The 21,673-nt window shown below is 41.9% G+C and overlaps 1 protein-coding gene across 7 annotated transcripts in view; it reads left to right on the top strand.

The window, feature by feature from the left end:
- The window catches only part of fbrsl1 (fibrosin-like 1), a 994,182-nt gene extending 972,742 nt beyond the window's left edge, over nucleotides 1–21,440 (top strand). For all 7 annotated transcript variants that reach the window (XM_073051929.1, XM_073051934.1, XM_073051933.1 and 4 more), the window contains 4 exons: nucleotides 4,264–4,344; nucleotides 13,054–13,137; nucleotides 15,481–15,706; nucleotides 18,791–21,440. In XM_073051929.1, the coding sequence (XP_072908030.1) occupies nucleotides 4,264–4,344; nucleotides 13,054–13,137; nucleotides 15,481–15,706; nucleotides 18,791–20,021 (1,622 nt within the window). In that variant the 3' untranslated portion in view covers nucleotides 20,022–21,440. The remainder of the gene's footprint in view (nucleotides 1–4,263; nucleotides 4,345–13,053; nucleotides 13,138–15,480; nucleotides 15,707–18,790) is intronic.
- Nucleotides 21,441–21,673: the final 233 nt, after the last annotated feature.

The raw sequence follows: 21,673 nt of genomic DNA, 5'->3' as shown, positions 1-21,673 counted from the left end.
GGAGCTGGCCCAGGTAGATTGGAGGAGGATACTGGTGGGGATGATGGCAGAGATGGCTGAAGTTTCTGGGAATAGTTCACAAGTCGCAGGATAGATAACATCCAACAGAGGAAGTTGAGGACTGCAGAAAAGCCATGGAAAGGGAATACAAGGCAGCAAAAGTGAGTGGGAAGTTGGATGAATGGGAAGCTTTTCACATCCAACAAAAGGCAACTAGAAAATCTATAAGAACAGAAAAGATGAAATATGGGGGCAGACTAACCAATAGTATAAAGCAGGATACCAAAAGTTTTTTCAGTTATGTAAAAAGTAAAAGGGAGTTGAGGGTTGATATTGGACCACTGGAAAATGATGCTTGTGAGGGAGGGGTGGAGGACAAGGAACTGGCAGATTAACTTAGTGGGTACTTTGCATCTGTCTTCACTCTGGAAGACACCAGCAGTGTGCCAGAGGTCCATGAGTGTCAGGAAGTAGGAGTGACTGCCATTGCTATCACAAAGGAAAAAGTGCTAGGCAAACTGAAAGTTCTTAAGGTGGACCTGGCCAGATGGACTGCATCCCAGAGTCCTGAGAGAGGTTGCTGAAGAGGTAACAGATGCATTGGTCATGATCTTTCAAGAATTACTTGATTCTGGCATGGTCCCGGAGGACTGGAAGTTTGCAAATGTCACTCCACTATGTTAAGAAAGAAGGAAGGCAAAAGAAAGGACATTATAGGCCAGTTAGCCTAACCTTAGTGGTTGGGGATATGTTGGAGTCATGAAGGATGAGGTTTCAAGGTACGTGGAGACTAATGATAAAATAAGTCAAAGTCAGCATCATTTCAGTGAAGGGAAATCTTGCCTGACAAATCTGTTAGAGTTCTTTGAGGAAGTAACAAGCAGAGTGGGCAATGGGGAGGCAGTGCATGTTGTTTACTTTAATTTTCAGAAGGCATTTGATAAGGTGCCTCACATGAGGCTGCTTAACAAGATAAATCCTGTGGTGTTACAGGAAAGATACTGGGATGAATAGCGGAAAGGCTGACAGGCAGAAGGCAGCAAGTGGGAATAAAAGGGGCCTTTTCTGGTGGGCTGCCGGTGACTAGTGGTGTTCCTCAGGGGTCAGTATTGGGACCGCTGCTTTTCATATTGTTTGCCAATGATTTAGATAGTGGAATTGATGGCGCTGTGGCAAAATTTGCAGATCATACCAAGATTGATGGAGAGGGTAGGTAGTGCTGAGGAAGCAATACAATTGCAGCAGGACTTGGACAGATTGGAAGAATGGGCTTAAAAGTGGCAGATGGGATACAGCGTTGGGAAGTGTATGATACTGCATTTTGGTAAAAGGAACAATAGTGCAGACTATTATCTAAATGGGGAGAAGGTTCAAACATCAGAAGTGCAGAGGGACTTGGGAATCCTCGTGCAAGACTCCCAGAAGGTTAATTTACAGGTCAAGTCTGTGGTAAAGAAAGCAAATGCAACGTTGGCATTTATTTCAAGGGTAATAGAATATAAAAACGAGATAATACTGAGTCTTTATATGACACTAGTCAGGCCATACTTGGAATATTATCAACAGTTTGGGCCCCATATCTCAGAAAGTATGTGTTGTCATTGGAGAGAGACCAGAGGAAGTTCGCAAAGATGATTCTGGGGAAAAAGGGATCAACATAAGAGAAGTGTTTGGAACTTTGGGCCTGTACTCACTGGAATTTAAAAGAATGCAGGGGTATCTCTGAAACCTACCAAATGTTGAAAGGACTAGATAGGGTGGATGTGGAGATGATGTTTCCTAAGGTGGTGGTGTCCAGAACTAGAGGACACAGCCTCAAAATTGAGGGGCAGCCTTTTAGAATAGAGGCAAGAAGGAATTTTTTAGTATTAAGTATGTGGAATGCTCTGCCGTAGACTGTGGTGGAGGCCAAGTCTGTGTGTATTTTTAAGGCAGAAGTTGATTGCTTCCTCATCTATCAGGGTATCTAAGGATATGGTGAGAAGGCAGGTATATAGGGTTGAGTGGGATCTGGGATCAGCCATGATGGAATGGCAGAGCAGACTCAATGGGCTGAATGGCTTAATTCTGCTCCTATGTCTTATTGTCTTAAATCAAATCGTTCATTTATCATTCAAACCATATATGGATACTGTCAAACAAGACAGTGTTCCTCCAGGGCAAGGTGCATTACATACATTCAAAATAGTGAGAGAGAGAGAGAAACAAAAAACACATTGTTATGCAAGAAAACACATGTAAAGTCCAAGTCCCTTGAAGAAGAAGAAAGCCCTTAACTCCGAGTGGAGTCATCAGGACGCCATCATGACGGTATTCTTTTAGCAGGCTCTCTTGTTTTTACGAGGCCGAGTTGCTAGTTTGACGCTCAACCCAGCACAGATAGAAAGTGTGCAAGGGAGCCGGCTGGATTCGAACTCAGGAGCCTTTGCTCCGAAGTCCAGCGCTGGTGCCACTACGCCACCAGCCAGCGCAAGTCCCTTGGCGACGTGCAAGTTGATGGTACAGCTCCTGGCAATCCATCCTATCATTCCACCGGTGGAACACTTGGAGGGCAGCACTGACTGGAGCAGCCAGCCCCTAACCAAGCATGGACACCAGACTACACCACCTCCAGCATCTCCTCGTTTGGACAACAGCAGCAGGCAAGCCCGCAGCTTGAGACCTAGCCCTCGGTACAACCAAGGCCTCTACTGCTACCCCTACTACTGCGTTCCACACACCTACCACTCTCTGTGTAAAACAAAACAACTTGCTTCAGACATTATCCCCTATACTTTACCCCTATCACCTTGAAGTTATGCCCCTCTCGTATTAGCAATTTTCGCCCTGGGAAAAGTCTCTGGCTATCCACTCGATCTGTCTTTTATCACCTTGTATAGCTCAGCCTCCTTCACACCAAAGAGAAAGTCCTAGCTTGCTCAACCTATCATTTTGTTACATATCAAACTGTCTCCCCTAATGCTTCCAACACTGTTCTCCATCTAGGTTTCTCTGACTATTTTTATCTTGTGACTTCAATATAATGGATGTAATGTTGAGGCTTTATAAAGCACTGCTGAGGCCTCACTTGGAGTATTGTGAGCAGTTTTGGGCCTCTTATCTAAGAAAGGATATGTCGACATTAGAGAGGGTTCAGAGCAGGTTCATGAAAATGATTCCAGGATTGAAAGATTTGTCATATGAGGAGCATTTGAAGGCTCCTGTGAGTTTTCTACTTACTGGAATTCAGAAGAATGATGGGTAACCTGATTGAACCCATCGAATGTTGAAAGGCCTCAATAGAGTAGATGTGGAGAGGATGTTTCCTATGGTGGGGGAAGTCTCAGAGCAGAGGACACTGCCTCAGGGTAGAAGGATGTCTCTTTAGAAAGGAGATGAGGAGGAATTTCTTTAGCCAGAGTGGTGAATCTGTGGAATTCATAGCCTCAAGCAGCTGTGGAGGCTAGATCATTGGATATGTTTAAGGCAGAGATAGATAGATCCTTGAGTAGTCAGGTTATGAAGAGATACTGGGAGAAGGTAGAAGATAGGGGCTGAGAGGGAAAATCATTGGCCCAAATGGCCTAATTCTGCTCCTATATTTTATGGCCTACAATTGAAAATCTTTTGCATGCATGTCTGAGAGGTTCTTGAACATTGATGGTTTGTAGCAACACAAAAAATTTTAACTTGTATTACATCAAATGAACATTTCAGTCTATACATTTCACCTGACTGCTGTTGGCACGTTGAACTTCCCTTCAAGCCACTGTAGATCTGCTGATATCCTTGGGGCACGTTGGCTTTGAGTAGCTGTCCACAAGACAGATGGGTGGCTGACCAGCCAACACAGTGTTCAATAACAATCTGCCACTTTGCAGTATTTCTCCAAGCTTCTCCTCTGGATCTTCATTATTGCCTGGCTGCCATCCTGTGCGCTACAAAGGTTTTGTAAGCAATCTCATTTGAAATCCATCACTGGGGTTCTCATCTGTTAGGTATATCCTGAAATCTTGGTGGATTGGAAAATGACAGCCTCCATCAGTCATGTGGGCACGGAGCAAGTGGATGTGTTTCGCTGGGTTTCCATTGTTACACAGTGCTGCCTCCTGGGTTGATGATATAGTAATAATTCGAACTGTATGAGCGTGTTCACTGAAATGACCTCATGTATCTCTATCCTCAGATGACTAGTTAACTGTATTGATGGATTGTTGCTTTCAGTATTTCTTTACTCCTTTATCCTTTATTTAACAAGGTGATTTTTTTTAATGCACCTTGTAGGTAACGCACACCCAGCTGGAACCACCTTTGGCCCACCGTCACATCACCACAGCAGCTACCTACCCACTGCTCACCTGGCAGGTAAGAATGTGCCGTGGTAACCATTCTAACTGCTTGCATCACCGTCTGGTATAAGGGGAGGGACGTCTGCCCAGGATCAGGAAAATGCTGCAGAAAGTTATAAACCCAGCCAGTTCCATCATGAGCCCTGAACTCCCCAGCATTGAGGACATCTTCAAAAGGTGATGCCTCCAAAAAGCCGCATCAATCATTATGGACCTCCCCATGATTCATGACGTGCTCTCTTCTCATTGTTACCAATGAGGAAGAGGTACAGCAGCCTGAAGACATATACTTTTTCCCCCCACCGCCATCAGATATCATGGGTACAATGAACCTATCTTAGTAAGTCTTTTTCTTTTGCACGACTTATTTAATTTAATTTGAAGCCTTCCATTGGTCAGGGTCAACCATGGATGTTGCAACCCAGCTATCTACCTGATACACAAGCCAAGACAGTACGATATGGAGAGCAAGCAGTTGCCCATGTAGTAGTCACCCCCCCACGCAGCTGAAGAATCCAAAGAAATGGCACTAATACAGTTTGGCACCAGCGGCGTTGCAGGAGTTGCCAGTCAGTGTTGAACTCAACGTAGGACTGTTGTAGTTCCAGCTCCTGATTTTTCCTTGGTGTTTACTCCCAAAGCCTTCTCCACAAGGCAGCAGAGGTTAGAGATCAGAGTTTTCCTTCTCCTAGATGAGCTGTCAACCACGGCTGACAAGAAATATATGCAGTACTTATAGAAACTATTCATCCATTTATTGTTTAACAATGTTGAATCACAGGGGATGTAATTTGGCTTTTTGACACAGACCAATAGAAAAGATTCTTTTGCGTTAAGGTGAAAACAAATTTCTACAAATTAGTCTAAATTTATTGCAATTATTAAACCAAAATAATTGATTGCATAATTCCTCACCTCCTTTAAGTCGGTATTTAGTAGATGCACCAATTACACCCTTGAGTCTGTGTGGTTAGGTCTCTATCAGCTTTGCACATTTAGACACTGCAATTTTTCCCCATTCTTCTTTACAAAACTGCTCAAGCTCTGTCAGATTACATGGGGATCGTGAGTGAACAGCCCTTTTCAAGACAAGCCGTACATTCTCAATTAGATTGAGGTCTGGACTCTGACTTGGCCACTCCAAGACATTAACTTTGTTGTTTTTAAGCCATTTCTGTGTAGCTTTGGCTTTATGCTTGGGGCCATTGTCTTGCTGGAAAACAAATCTTCTCCAGTCACAGTTCTCTTGCAGACTGCATCAGGTTTTTCTCCAGGATTTCCCTGTATTTTGTTACATTCATTTTACCCTCTACTTTCACAAGCCTTCCAGGGCCTGCTGCAGTGAAGCATCCCCACAGCATGATGCAGCCACCACCATGCTTCATGGTAGGGGTGGTGTGTTTTTGATGACATGCAGTAATAATCTTACACCAAGGGTTTAATCTGATGGACAAAAAGCTCAATTTTAGAATCATCAGACCATAAAACCACCTTCCAGCTAACTTCAGAGCCTCCCACATCCTTTTGGCAAACTCTAGCTGGGATTTAGAACCATAGAACATTACAGCACAGAAACAGACCTTTTGGCCCTTCTTGGCTGTGCCAAACCATTTTCCTGCTTAGTCCCACTGATCTGCACCTGGGCCATATCCCTCCAAACCCCTCTCATCCATGTACTTGTCCAAGTTTTTCTTAAATGTCAAAAGTGAGCCCGCATTCACCACCTCATCTGGCAGCTCATTCCACACTCCCACCACTCTCTGCGTGAAGAAGCCCCCCCTAATGTTCCCTTTTAACTTTTCCCCCTTCACCCTTAACCCATAACCCATGACCTCTTTTTTTTCTCCCCTGGCCTCAGTGGAAAAAGCCTGCTTGCATTCACTCTATCTATACCCATCATAATTTTATACACCTCTATCAAATCACCCCTCATTCTCCTACACTCCAGGGAATAAAGTCCTAACCTATTCAACCTTTCTCTGTAACTCGGTTTCTCAAGTCCCGGCAACATCCTTGTAAACCTTCTTTGCACTCTTTCAACCTTATTAATATCCTTCCTGTAATTAGGTGACCAAAACTGCACACAATACTCCAAATTCGGTCTCACCAATGTCTTATACAACCTCACCATTACATTCCAACTCATACTCAATACTTTGATTTATAAAGGCCAATGTACCAAAAGCTTTCTTTACAACCCTATCTACTTGTGAAGCCACTTTTAGGGAATTATCTACCTGTACTCCCAGATCCCTCTGTTCTACTGCACTCCTCAGTGTCCTACCATTTACCTTGTATGTTCTACCTTGGTTTGACCTTCCGAAGTACAATACCTCACACTTGTCTGCATTAAACTCCATCTGCGATTTTTCAGCCCGTTCCTCCAACTGGTCCAAATCCCTCTGCAAGCTTTGAAAACCTTCCTCACTGTGCACTATACCTCCAATCTTTGTATCATCAGCAAATTTGCTGATCCAATTTACCACATTATCATCCAGATCATTGATATAGATGACAAACAACAATGGACCCAGCACTGATCCCTGTGGCACACCACTAGTCACAGGCATCCACTCAGAGTAGCAATCCTCCACTACCACTCTCTGGCTTCTTCCATTGAGCCAATGTCTAATCCAATTTACTACCTCTCCATGTATACCTAGTGACTGAATCTTCCTAACTAACCTCCCATGTGGGACCTTGTCAAAGGCCTTACTGAAGTCCATGTAGACAACATCCACTGCCTTCCCTTCATCCACTTTCCTTGTAACCTCCTCGAAAAACTCTAATAGATTTGTTAAACATGACCTACCATGCACAAAGCCATGCTGACTTTTTCTAATAAGTCCCTGTCTATCCAAATACTTGTAGATCCTATCTCTTAGTATTCCTTCCAATAATTTACCTACTACCGATGTCAAACTTACCAGCCTATAATTTCCCGGCTTACTTTTTGAGCCTTTTTTAAACAACGGAGCTAAATGAGCCATTTCATATGAGCTTTTTTCAACAGTGGCTTTCTCTTTGCCACTCGCCCATAAAGCTGTGACTGGTGAGGCACCCAGGCAACAGAGTTGTTATAGGTCTCTTAGTGGCTTCCCTCACTAGTCCCCTTCTTGCACAGTCACTCAGTTCTTGAGAACTGTCTGCTCAAAGCAGATTAACAGTTGTGCCATATTCTTTCCATTTCTTGATGATTGACTTAACTGTACTCCAAGAGGACGTTCAGCAACTTTGACGTTTTCTTGTGCCCATCTCCTGACCTGTGAAATAACCTTTTCATGGAGTTGCTTGGAATGTCCTTTAGTCTTCATGGTGCAGTTTTACCAGGATATGGACTCATCAGCAGTTGGGCCTTTCAGATACTTACTACAATCACTTGGATGCACCAGTGATGATTTGGTGTGTCATGTTAAAGGTGGTGAATTATTATGCAATCAATTGTTTTGTGTTTTATGTTTGTATTTAATTTATATCACTTTGTAGAGATCTGTTTTCACTTTGACGTGAAAGTTATTTCTGTTGATCAGTGTCAAAAAAGCCAAATTTGAGTCCACTGTGATGCAGTGTTATAAAACAATACAACATGAGAACTTCTAAGGGGTGAATACTTTTTATATGCATACACATAGAATGGTGAGGGTGGAGTGCCGCGGGACAGGTGACAGAGAAGGAGAACTAAGGCGTGGGGAGTGGGGTGGTGTGGGTGCAGACACCATTGATCATTACAGAATGTTTCTCTAGTCCTTCCTGCTCCCTCCCCTCTCCCTTCCACTTTTCCCAACCATGATTCCCCTCTCCCTGCCCCCTTCCCATTCTCAGTCCATGATAGACCCCTATCAGAATCAGGATTATCATCACTCACATATGTCACTGTTTTTTTCTGTGGCAGCAGTACTGTGCAAAAGTATTGAGCACCCTAACACACTCACTCTCCTCTCCCCTCTCTCGCCCCTCTCTTCCCCCCTCTCTCACCCCGTCTGACCTCTCTCTTCCCCCTCTCCCCCATCTCCACCCCATCTCTCCCCTCCCCCCCCCCCCCATTGGCCAAGCTATGTTAGAAACATGACAACACTTGTGGGCTGCCCCCAGCACATGCTCAGACCCTGTTGGTCATGTTTGTGATCAATGCGTTTCACAGTTTGTGCGACAATATAGCTAATCTTTATCTGCACAGATCCTGCTGTAGAATGTAGTTCTGGCGAACAGGCTGTTCTTAACATCACACAATGGCAGTGATGTTTTTTCTTTTAAGACACATAGGAGCAGAATTAGGCTGTTCTGCCATTGAGTCTGCTCTGCCAGTCCATTATGGCTAATTTATTATCCTTCTCAACCCCATTCTTCTGCCTTTCCCCCATGCACATTTGAAGCCCTAACAAAACATGAATCTTTCAATCTCCATTTTAAATATACCCAATGACTTGGCCTCCACAGCCATCTGTGACAATGAATTCTACAGATTCACCACCCATAGGCTAAATAAATTTCTCCTGGTCTGTTTTTAAGGGATGCCTTTGTATTCTTAGGCTGTGCCCTCTGGCCCTAGACTCTCCCAGGACTGGAAACATCTACACGTCTATTCTATTTCAGTTTTTCAATATTTAATAGGTTTCAATCTTGGAACTCTACTCAGTTTATCAATATTAAACATAAAACAATACAGGCCCTTTTAGACTTTTTAATCTACTCCAAGATCAATCTAACCCTTCCCTCCCACATTATTGTTGTTCCTTTCCATGACTTGTGGTGCATCAGGTGGCAATCTTGCCGTTCCTTTAGCGTTTTTGTCTGTTTGATGAGTTGCTAGCTTGACACTCAACCCAGCACAGTTGGAAAGCGTGCAAGAAACCGGCTGGATTCAAACTCAGGATCACTCGCCTCGAAGTCCAGTGCGGATGCCACTGCACCACCGACTGATAATCTGCCAATGAAAGTCAAGTAGCTCCATTCTACTTCCAAAAAAATCATTAAGAACCCTATCACCCAGGACATGCTTTCTTCTCATTGCTTCCATCAAGGATGAGATTTTGGACCCTGAAAACACACACTAAACATTTTAGGAACAATTTCTTTTCCTCTGCCATCAGATTTCTGAATGGATAGTGAACCCAGGAACACTATCTCAGTATTTTTCTTTTTGCACATTTATTTAATGTAATTGTTTACTTTTATTTCTTACTGCAATTTATAGTTTATTATGTACTCCACTGTACCACTGCCGCAAAACAGCATATTTCACGACTTATGCCAGTGATATAAATCTGATTCTGATCTCTTCATGTGACACATTTGCCATACCAGCAATCAGTTTGATGAACCTCCGTGTTAGTAAATTCCTCCGTGAATAGGGAGATTAAACCTAAAGAGATGTGGTTTCACTGCCCTTTATCTCATTGGAACAAGACGTCTCAACTCTTGTGCTTAATTCCCTCAAGGCTGCTTTTCAATATGCATTGTGCAACCATTTAATGATTCCACAATGCATTAGATGGGTGTAATTATGCGGGCAGTGGGAAATTTATCCCTCTCGTGTTTCTTGATCTTGTTACTGGAGATTCAGTGTCACTCAACCCTGCCAATTTGATCTGGCCCACGCCTTCATTAACCTTGTCCAATATTATTTTGCTTTTATTAACCTGGTGTGCACTAGAACACATAATCAGTGATGTAAGCCTGGGTCATCGGGTGTTTCAGGTCTTACATCATCAGACATCCTTGTCCGTGTGACCCAGCCAGTGTTGGATCAGTGATGTATTTTCCCTGTGGACCAAGATAATGAAAAGTGTGTCACTTTTGGTTAGGATGTAATTATGTGAGCAGTGGGAAAATAATCCCTCGTGTTTCTAATCAGACATTTCAGTCAGGAAACTGCAAACAGTTGCCTTGAATGGAGAAATGTTGCTATGTACACAATCCTCAAAGTAACAAACACTTGCAACCTCGAATGTCATCAGAGATGGTTTAATTATGAAGCAGAACAAGGCTGACTCTGTGAGGCACATCTCTGAGCTAGCCACGTGTCACACCTTTGACCTAGTCTCATGTCAATGTGTTGAAGTAGGAAAGAGGGAGCACACAGGAAGAAAAAGGAGCAACAAAATTTCCATCCCCAACACTTGGAGCCTTTACCAAAGTCCATTCAGTTTATTTTCCTGCTTTTGTATATAATTAAGTATGAGTGTGCTAAGTTCAGTCAAATCTTATAAGATCTTAAGATACAGGAACAGAATTTGAATTTGGCCTATTGAGTCTGCTCCACCATTTCATCAAGGCTAATCTATTTCCTTTTCCATTCCAATCTCCTGCCTTCTCCTTGTATCCCTTCACACCCTGACTAGTCAAGAACCCATCAACCTTCACCTAATGATTTGTTTTCCACAGATGCCTGTGACAACATTCCAGAGATTCACCACTCTCTGGCTAAATGAATTCCTCCTCATCTTCATTCTAAATAGACGTCCCTCTATTCTGAGTCTGTGTCCTCTGGTCGTGGACTCCCCTACAATAGGAATCATCCTCTCCACATCCACTCTATCAAAACCTTTCAACATTCAATAGGTTTCAATGAGATTCACCCTCATTCTTCTGAATTCCAGTGAGTACAGGCCATGGCTTGTATCCCTGGCGTGCTTCCCAGATTAAAAGTATAAAAGAGGAATTGCTATTCAGCAACAAGTTTAAGAAAATCGTGGATGTATTTGATGTTTTAGTAAGGTGCTTTCATTAATTTCACCACTGAAACATCTTCAATATTTTCTCCTGCTAATGTGTATATATAATATTGAGTACATTTCAGCTGTATTTTTCTTCTAAATTACTTGACCTTAAAGGAAATTAAAATGATGAAATAATGTAGACATTAAGAACAGGTGCAGTGGGATTTGTGTTTAGGTTGTGGTTTTTGGCAGCATCCTTTTAAACTTTATTTAGATATTTATTTACATATCAAGGAAAGTATGGGGTTTTTCTTAGAGGCAAGGCTGAAAGTAATATGCCTGTGGATTCCTGCTTCATGCATCTTGAACAAGTTTTATAGCAGTGTAGGCATGCAGTCCATATCCACTTCTCTGAATGTACAACAATCTGCTGGCAATTAAATCTCTCTTCCATATTAGTGCTGTTATGTTTAACATAACAGCTTTCTGTCAGTCTTGTAAGATTAAGAGACCCAAGAGTGAACTGGAACAGAAGATAATAAAGCTCAATTGTTTTGAACTCACTTTCAAGGACTCTTCATTTCTTGTTCTTGATATTTATTTCTTATTTAATATTGTTTTCGCTTCTTTTTCGTATTTGCACAATTTGTTGGCTTTTGCATACTGGTTGTCCGTCATGTTGTTGCAGTCTTTCATTGATTCTATTATGGGTATTGGATTTAGTGAATATGCCCACAAGAAAACAAATCTTAGGGTTGTATATCATGACTTGTATGTACTTACTGCTTGTTACACCACTGGCATTTAGAGTGGCAATGGAGGTCCTCCATCTCCAGCAGTGTTCAGGGCTTCGTGTCAATAGCATCCTCTGGGCTTTCACTACTATCAGTCATGTAAATCCTGGGTGAGACTCAGAAATACTGTAGCACTCAGATGTAGAAGGATTCTTCATTGCTGTTTCTGTAACAATTTTGTTTGACCAGTCAGGGTTGTTATCCCTGAGCTGAACACCTGAACCTGGAGGACTGGTGAACCACTCTTAGTCTGGCCTCTACCCCTTGATCTGTTTGGCATGGGTGACCCTACCAAGAGCCAAAGCATAAAGCCCTGATTCCAGCCAACATAGCTGTCCAGGTCATTGAAGCACGCAAGCCTCCAAACCACGTCGAGGTCGTGGTCCTCTTGGAGGACGTATATATACTTTGATAATAAAGTTACTTTGACCTTTGGTTTTTGTTTTCCCTTCAAGCTCAAATTTCATGAACTATGTCATACCTGTCTCTGACCTAACCTAGCCAGTTAGTGAGTTAATGTTGTATTTGAAACCCTTATATTTGAGTTCTACTTTGATAATTTCCTTACCATCTGGATGGTTCTAAGGCAGGGGTTCCCAAGCTTTTTTATGCTATGGGCCCCTGCCATTAACCAAGAAGTTCTGTGGATCCAGGTTGGGATCCTTTTTTCTGAGGATTTGGGCATTCAAGTTCAGAGTCAGATCTGTTATCACTGACATACAACATTGAAATGTGTTGTTTTGCAGCTACAGTGTAGCTCAACGACATAAAAAAATATATATATTCATCATTAGTAAGGGTTACAGGAGAATGCATTTAACAGGAAAAATAAATCAACCGTAATTGAAAGGTGGAGTAGACACGATGGCTGAATGGCCTAATTGTACTCCTATGCCTTACAGTTGTATGAGTGAGAAGAATTTTCTTTATGAAAGGTTGCTTGCTCAAGGATCTGAAAACCATGTTAGCAGAGCTGCTGCATTTAAGTAGGTGTACAGTGAAAACCAGTTGCCTGATCCTCAGAATTTATTTGTTTAACTGTGCAATAACAGCTACTTTAAACAGGTCACACAAACACAGGATGAGGCAATTGATTTTGTAATTTTGGGTGTTTGGATTGTGCCTGGTTATAGTGGGGAGAAGATCTGGGCATTAAATTTTCGCCAGCTCTGGGTAAATCCTACATTTTGTCTACAAGTAGTGTTTCCAGATGTCAAAGCTAGGCTCTCCTAGAAGTTCCTGAATGCCTGATCATCAATGTTTTGTTTTCAGATCCATTCAATAGATCGAACACCTATGGTGGCCTTGGCAACCTCAGCACCAGTGCCTTTGGAGGATTAGGCAATCCTGCACTTGGTTAGTACTTGTTTGTATTGCATATTTAAAGTCCTATTATTGTTTCTGTTGTCAAAACAGTTGCTTAAGATAATGTATTTATTTAGGCAGTAGCTGACTTGTTTGTGTTGGCTGCCTGCCAGCACATTTCTTTCATGCAACATTTAAGATTTTTACAGTCAACAATGTCTTGACTGAGACTTGCCAATTTTTTTTAAATGAGAAGATGCAATTGAGGATGTAATGAAATTGTTTTGTTAAACTTCCCATTGAAATCTGATGTCTGTCCCCAGAGTTCAGATCACACAACATTTGATGTGACAGCAAGTGCTAGACATACTTTTTCAGGAAGTGGATTCAACTGCATTCAGGGTACACGAGTGCAGGTTTTTTGGGTGTTGCTTTGTGGTCTTGATTGCGGTGAAGTCAAATATTTTTTTGTCTGGGTTGAGTATGTCACCTTCATTGGTCGTCTCTGTTTGTAACCCAATTACAAGTGCTAAACTTGTATTGGCATTAAAATCTGAGTTGATAGGGTGGTTGTGAAGGCGTGCGGTTTGTTGGCCTTCATTAGACAGGGATTGAGTTCAAGAACCTTGCATATTGGTTAGTTATCAGTCTTTTATGTATAATCTTTCATAAATTATATTCTATATCTTTATTTTCTGGTAAATGCCTGCAAGAAAATGAGTCTGAAGATAGTAGATCGTAACATATATGTACTTTGATCATATGCTTTGACTTCGAGCCATCAGCTCTATAAAACCATATTTGGAGCATTATGCTTAGATCTGGTCCTCTCACAATAGGAAGAATGTGGAAGCTTTAGATAGGGTGCAGATGAGATTTACCAGGATACTGCCTGGATTACTGATAGTGTTTTATGAAGATGAACAAGCTAGGGCTTTTCTCTTTAGAGCGAAGGAGGATAAGAGGTGACTTGATAGAGGTGTACAAAATGGTAAGAGGCATAGAGTGACTTTTCCCCAGGGCAAGAAAGAGCTAATATGAGGGAGCATAATTGTAAGGTGATTGGACAAAAGTGCAGGGGTATGTCTGAGGTACGATTGTTTACACAGATTGTGGTGTGTGTGTGTAACTCCATGTCTTGGGTGGTGGCAGAGGCAGATACATTAGGGACATTGATGGCACTCTTGCATAGGAATGTGGATGTTAGAAAAATTGGAGGACTATGTAGGACAGAAGTGTTAGATTGATCCTAGAGTAGTTTAAAAGGTTGATGTAATACCATAGGCCAAAAAGCCTGTATGTGCTGTACTGTTCCATGTTTTAAAAATAGGATGAGTTGGCAGATGAATGTGTGGCTGAACAATTGGTGCAGGCACAGGATTTCAGATTTCTGGATCATTGGGATCTCTTCTGGGGAAGGTATGACCTGTACGGAAAGGATGGGTTACACCTGAACCCAAGGGGGACTAATATCCTTGCAGACAGGTTTACTAGAGCTGTTGGGCAGGGTTTAAATTAATTTGGCAGGGGGATGGGAAACTGAGTGATAGGGCTGTGAATGAGGTGATTGGTTTACAAACAGAGGCAGTGTGTAGTGAGAATGAGGAAGGACAGGCAGATGATAGGGCAAGATTGCAGACAATGGGATGAATTAAAAGTGTAATATGGGTGCAAAAATCAAAAAGGGTGATGAATTCAAGACTGAAGGTGTTATATTTGAATGCACTAGGTATATGGAACAAGGCAAATGATCTTGTAGTGCAGTTAGAAATTGGCAGGTATGATGTGTGCATCTCTGAGTCATAGTTGAAAGAAAATCATAGTTGGGAGCTTAACATCAAAGGATACATATTGTTTCAAAAGGACAGGCAGGTAGGCAGAGGGGACGGATGGATCTCTTGGTAAAAAGGAATCAAATCCTTAGAAAGAGGTGATATAGAATTGGAAGAAGTAGAATCTTTGTGGGTAGAATTAAGAAACTGCCATGGTAAAAAAAAACTTGATGGGAGTTATATACAGGCCTTAGAACAATGGAGGTAGAAAAGGCAAGTAAAAGGGGCAAAATTGTGATAGTCATGAGGATTTCAATATTTAAGTAGATTGGGAAAATCAGGTTGATGCTGGATCCCAAGAAAGGAAACTTTCTTGCCTATGTGATGGTTTTTTAGAGCAGCTTGTGGTTGAGCCCACTAGGGAAAGGCAATTCTGGATTAGGTGTTGCTTAATGAACAAAATTTGATTAGGGAGTTTAAGGTAAAGGAACTCTTAGGAGGCAGTGATCATAATGTGGTAGAATTCACTTTGAAGTTTGAGAAGGCAAAGCCAAAATTGGATGTATCAGTATACAGTGAAGTGAAGGTAATTTATGATTTCTTTTATGATCCACTTACTCAGCTTCCAATAGCATGTTTGGTCACAAAGAAGGTTCAGGCATACAGAGCCTCAACAATGCTCATGAACCATGGAACCGGCTCCATCGAACGCCACCTTCATTTCCAACACCACCTCAATGGCCAAAGGCAGGAGACTCCGAACGAAGTTCCTCAGTAACTAATCACGACAGAGATCGAGATTTGGAAAAAAGAGAAACGTCACTAAAAAGTGACAGAGAGAAAGAAAGGTACTTGTTCTTCCCTATTTTTAATCAGTGTTTCCATAACTTGCTGTCAGTGGTTTTATTCACTCTGTTCTAGAAAATTTTTAATATCCCCTTGCGTGTTTGCCTGCATCCCTTTACTGATCTGTATTTCAAGGATGAATTTGCTCAAATCAGGTGTCCAAGTTGCCTTAACATTCAAGCGTATAGGAACTTCTTGAAAGGATTTTAACTGTGGAGAAGATCATAACATGCCTTGATCCAATCCCTGGCCAATATTCAGGCTGCATTTACAAACAGTTTTCTCAGCAATAATCAGTTAATCAGAGTGTCTGTTACACAGCTGATGTTTAGGGCAGCAATGAGATCCTCCGTCTCTGGTGGTGTTCAGGGCTTTCACCACCGTTCAGTAGCTTCCTCTCGGTTTTCACTACTGTCAGTCATGCAAGTCCCAGGTGCTGATTTGGGTATACTGTTGCACTCAGATGTAGAAGGAATCTTCATTGCTGTTTTTACAACCTTTTTATTTGACCAAGTCAGAATTGTTAGCCCTGGGCTGAACCCCCAGACCTGGAGGACTGGTGGCCTGCTTTTAGTCTGGCCTCTACCCTTTGACCTGTTTGGCATGGGTGACCCTACCAAAAGCCAAAGCATAAAGCCCTGACTCCAGCCAACATAGCTCTCCAGGTCATTGAGTCATGCAAGCTTTCAAACTCAATGACAAGGGTGTGGTCCTCTTGGAGGTCAGCAAACCCTAATTGAAAGGAACTCTTCACACATCAATAGCCAACTTGGCACTTTAAAGCTAGTTACAATCCCTTGGGTGAAATCCTGAAATCAACATAAAATGCAAAGAGAAACCCGGTCACCATGCTCAGTTACTGAGCACTGGCCCATCCATGGCATTTATTTACCAAGGCAATTAAGCCCTCATGGGATTACTTAGCAGTTCTTTCAGCCTGTTGCCAATGTAGCTCCCAGCTATGTAAGTAGCAGAACCTACTTGTTAGAAGGCCAATGATATGCTGCTGAATGAGCTCAATATTGTTCTGCATTCACAGTGGTAAGTGGGGAACAAGGGTGTTTTGGGTCCGGATGTAATTTTCTTTTCCAATTCTACCTAGTAAACAGATACAGTAATTGTTTCTTAGTAGTGTGAAAAACATAGCAGCCAGTTGGAGTGTCCAATAGGTTAACACTGCCAGCAGCCAGTAATGGCCAGATGTCCATGTTAAGACACAGTGATGCAGCATATTCCCAAGGCAGTCTCCCAAGCAGCCTTATTTATCATTAATAGACATTAACAATATTGAAATTCCTTTTCTCAAAGAAAAAGGTCACACAGTCCAATTTTATTTTTTTTATTTTATTTATTTAGAGCAGGAGTTCCCAACTTGGGATCCACATTATCCTTGATTAATGGTAGGAGTCCATGGCATAAAAAATTATTTGAAGCCCCTGATTTAGAGATAGAACTTGGTAACAAACCCTTCTGGTCTTACCAGCCCACATCATCCAATTACAACCATGTGACCAATTAACCTACTAACCCATACATCTTTGGAATGTGAGAGGAGACCCATGCAGTCACTGGGAGAACATTCAAACTCCTTACAGATGGTGGCAGAAATTGAACCTTGGTCACTGGCATAGTGATAGTGTTGTGCTAACCACTGCGCTACCATGCCATCCTGTCTTAAGCAGAATTCAAAAATAAAAAGTTTAAGTTCAAGCCTCATGAAATGCAGATCTCAATTCCAAGGGAGACATTGTGTTTGAAAATGCAGTGTCGAAGGAGCCTATTCAGCCCATATGTCTGTGCTGGTTCTTTGAGAGTTCTTCAGTTCATTGGATTCACTTGCACTTTCTCAATTGCCATACAAAGTTTTCCTTTTCAATATGTACCCATCTCTTTGGAAGGTTGCTATGATATCTGCCTTTACTAACCTCACAAAGGCAGGGAATTCTGGTTCATAACTCGTTACATCCAAAAAATCTTCCAATCATGCCTGTCCAGTTGGTTTCTTTCCCTTTCTTGTATTTCTGACAAAATGATTATATTAAGCCCTAAATCAAGTTCAAATACAGTAGATTCCAGTTAATAGGGAGCAGTATATTTTGGCCCAATTAAGCAGCTGGCCCAATTAACCAAATTTTCAAAGAAATAGTTAAAAAGGTATAAAAGTGTTGAACTTTTTAACTGAGTAACAAGTTATGTATTTAAATGAAATACAGAACAAATTAGAAAATGGTCACAGTACTGTAAAACTATGTATTAGTTCCTAATAGTTATCAAGGAGGAACTATGCTGTTCTTTTGATTGTAAATGAACAAATCCGGCACAGACACCTAGAGTAATTGTACACTGCCTTCATACAATTTTCATCAACTTGATCCTCCAAATCTTCATTTTCATTGTAATATTCAAGATGATTGTTGATACTTTCAAATTCTTTAAAGTTCTAACTTGTTGAAGTGGTGAAATTCTTTCATTTTCACTCCCAACCATTTCTGGCAACTTTAAGCTTGAATGCTCAAAACTGCAGTGATCCAAACAGTTTGGAATGCTGTGTTCCTTATTTCTTGGTAACTATCAGTGACAAAAATCACTGCTTTTTAAACACAAACATACACAACAAACGATATTTTAAAACTGTTCTTTCTAAGCACGGTGTAGTGTCAAATGGCACATAAGTGCACGTCTAACGCTGATTAGAAATTGTTTCGCAGCAGTTTCCTGCCCCAGTGAAGTGTCTGTGTCCCAAATTAATGAAAGGAATCCTGGCTATTTTCTTGATTAGTTTTTGTTCTTTAAGAGATGGCCCAAAATAACCAGAATTGTATGTGTAAGTTTTAAAGCTTTTGCATAATTGCAGGATAAAATGTTAATTTGTTTATTTTCAACTGTTGGTACCTGTAACAGAGAAAAATCAGATTAATATTCTGAAGGTGAAAAAGACAATTTTTGCAATAAGAGTATTTTGACTACTGGATATTGGAAGAACTTCATAAGACAGTTCCCAGATTCTTGAGTTCAATAGTTTTAGACTAGTTAACTAGATTGTTAAATTTACTTACAATAATGTGTTTTCAAATGCATTTTTCTAGAGATGGAGTGGAGAAAAGCAGGCACTCCAACAGGTCGTCACCAGCATCTGCCCCTGTCAACCACCAAATCAACAACCTCCTCCACAGCAACAGCCGAGGCCTGAGCGATCCCACGAGGCACCACAGCACCGCTGAGCGAGATCGATCAAAAGAGTTGGAGAGAGAGCACTCAGACCCATTGAGAGAGCTACCCGGCACTGAGCCTAAGATCAAGGAGAATAGGTCACCAGTCAAGGAAAGTCAAGGCCATGAGAGGAGGCTTTCAGAGGACAACACAAAGCCAGTGGTGAGGCCCAGTTCTCCGTACAACAGGACTGTGCTGAATGATAGCATGAAGCTCACCAACTCTGTCAGCAAAGAGAGTGATAGGAAAGCAGAGGCCCCTTGTGACCATCCGAAAATAAAGAATGACGTAAAGATAAAAGAGGAGCGAAAGGAGGATAACGAAGTGATGGTGATAAGTTCAGACTCTTCACAGCATCCTAGGAGCAGTGAGCCAGCTCACCATACATCCCTACATGGACTTCCACTTGGCCATTCTGTGGGCCCCATGCCCATCACGATGGGAAGCATCCATCAAATGAACAACATGAATGTGCTTGACCGTGCTCGCATGGTGACACCCTTCATTAGCATGAGCCCGCTGGCGGGAAGAGAGCGGCTGCCCCACCCAGGGTTCTCTTGGGATCCCGTCCGAGACCCTCTGCGAGATGCCTACCGGAGCTTTGACCTGCATAGGAGGATGGAGTTCCCCCTGCGCACCGATCCCATGCACAGGTTCCCCACGGCAGCCGGTTTCTATGAACACGACCGGTCGTACAGAGACAGGGAACCTCATGACTACAACCATGAGCATGTGCTGGAGGTTAGGCGGGAGCAGGAACGCATACGACACGCTGATGAAAGAGAACGCTTGCACCTACGGGAAGAGTTTGACCGTGCCAGGCTGCATGCCTTGCACACATCAGCCATGGACAGTCACTTGGCACACGTGCCATCCTTTATGCCTCATTTAAGCGGAATGCACTACCCAAGGCTAAGTCCATCCACTGCCAACCACAATGGGATTTTGAACAGGACCCCACCAACAGCAGCATTGAGTGCTCCACCTCCTCTCGTACCAGCTGGCAGTGCGCGGTCTGTATCTCCCCGAAGGACTACCCCACTCACTAACACAGAGTCTCGGGACTACTCCCCTTCACGTAATCCCAAAGAAGTAGAGGCACGGTAGTTCTTAAATGTGGAGGGAACTGTCCTGTGTGAGATCCTTCGATTCAAACAATGCACTGCAAGAAGAGAGAGTGTAAATTTATAAAACTGAAGCACAGTTGGGAAGGTTAAAAAGTCTGAACTTTGATACCAGAAGATTGCTTATAATTGGAATTAATATATTATCAATTATAGATCTCTAGATTTCTTTGTGCAGAGAATTCTGAAATCATGTTTGTACATTTTTCCAATATTTGAAATCTAATTTGTATGGATTTGTAATTTTATTGTTTCATTTTTATTAGTTTGCTTTTAAGTTTTGTGTTCAGTTTCCAGCCGTTAAGGCCTCAAAACTATTTTAATAATACCCAGGGTTGCAATGGTATGATTTGTCAAGATACCAATGAATCCACTGTGAGGTTCCATATTGAGGCCAAAAAAATGACTTTCCTTTCTTTGGTTCCCAGAAACGTCTGTGTACTCTGAGAAATGTACAAATCTGAATTTGTTTTGCCTTATTAACGACTACAAGATATGCAGAAGAGGTCCATGTGGTTCCTGTAAAAAATGTAAATACTTTGTTGATACTCAGAACATGCTAATTAAATTCTTTACTTAGGTAGCCTTTATAAAGGGTTTCTGAAACCAGAGATGCTCACTGGATATTTATAACACAAAATTATTCCTATAGTGTCACGTGGAAGTGTGCTTAACACTCAGTTTCAGAAAGCATATTCAGTTCAACTATGCAAGAACCGCAGGCAGGTCTTTCACAAAGGCTGCACATCCAAACCAACGTCAACGCGTTGGGGGAACACGACCACCTGAAATGTTGGGAACAGGGGAGGGGCAGAATAAAAGTCAATTCCAAGGTTCAAAACAAATTGTGTTTGCAAAAGATGAAGAGGGTAGGGGTGGAGAGGGAGAGCAGAAAATTACTGGACCAATAAGGCACCCAGTTCAGAAAGAGACTTAATTTCTCAATCCACAACACAGACAATAATAATAAACATTGTATTGGGCAGAAATTCTTAGCAACAGGCAAGGACATTCAGTGTGGACCTTGTGTAATTGTGCAGTGTTTTTATGGAATCTGTATACAAGACAAAGTAGTATTTTAGGAATCAAAAATCTCACAGTAACATTTCTGATACAATACTGTTAGCAAACAAAGTCCTTAAGCAGATGTTTCTTGCAGTGTGGTTCTGGGTGAACTGCTCTGCGTGACTCTTTATTTCTTGGTCATATGTAAATTTTGCCATGTTTTACTTGCCGGACAAAAAAAAAGCAGCATCTGTGTTTATATATCTGGGCTTTTACTCTGTAGTTCATACATCAGCTGCCATTTCCTCCTTTCTGCTCTGTACTTTGGTTTCTGTATTTTAAACAGACTTGATTCCTGTAGATCAATGAGACAAATACAGCATTGATTTTGGACAAAGTGGTTGTGTGTCTGTGATTATACTCGCTGACTGACTTAAAGGGTGAGCTGCTAATGCAAAATCATTTGGTCATTTCTGCAGCAGTTCTCTCTGCCTTTGCAAAGGCTCATTAGCCTGTTCCAACACTGGTTCTTCAAGCCAATGGACAATCTCAAGAATGAAGTTTGCTCTTGCTTCTTGGACTGTTATTCCTGTGAAATTACAGAAGCATCATATTCGGAGACCGTCTTCC

This window comes from Hemitrygon akajei, chromosome 7, assembly GCF_048418815.1.
Source record: "Hemitrygon akajei chromosome 7, sHemAka1.3, whole genome shotgun sequence".
In the NCBI taxonomy this organism is placed as follows: Eukaryota; Metazoa; Chordata; class Chondrichthyes; order Myliobatiformes; family Dasyatidae; genus Hemitrygon; species Hemitrygon akajei.
This window is presented reverse-complemented; position numbering and strand designations above follow the sequence as displayed.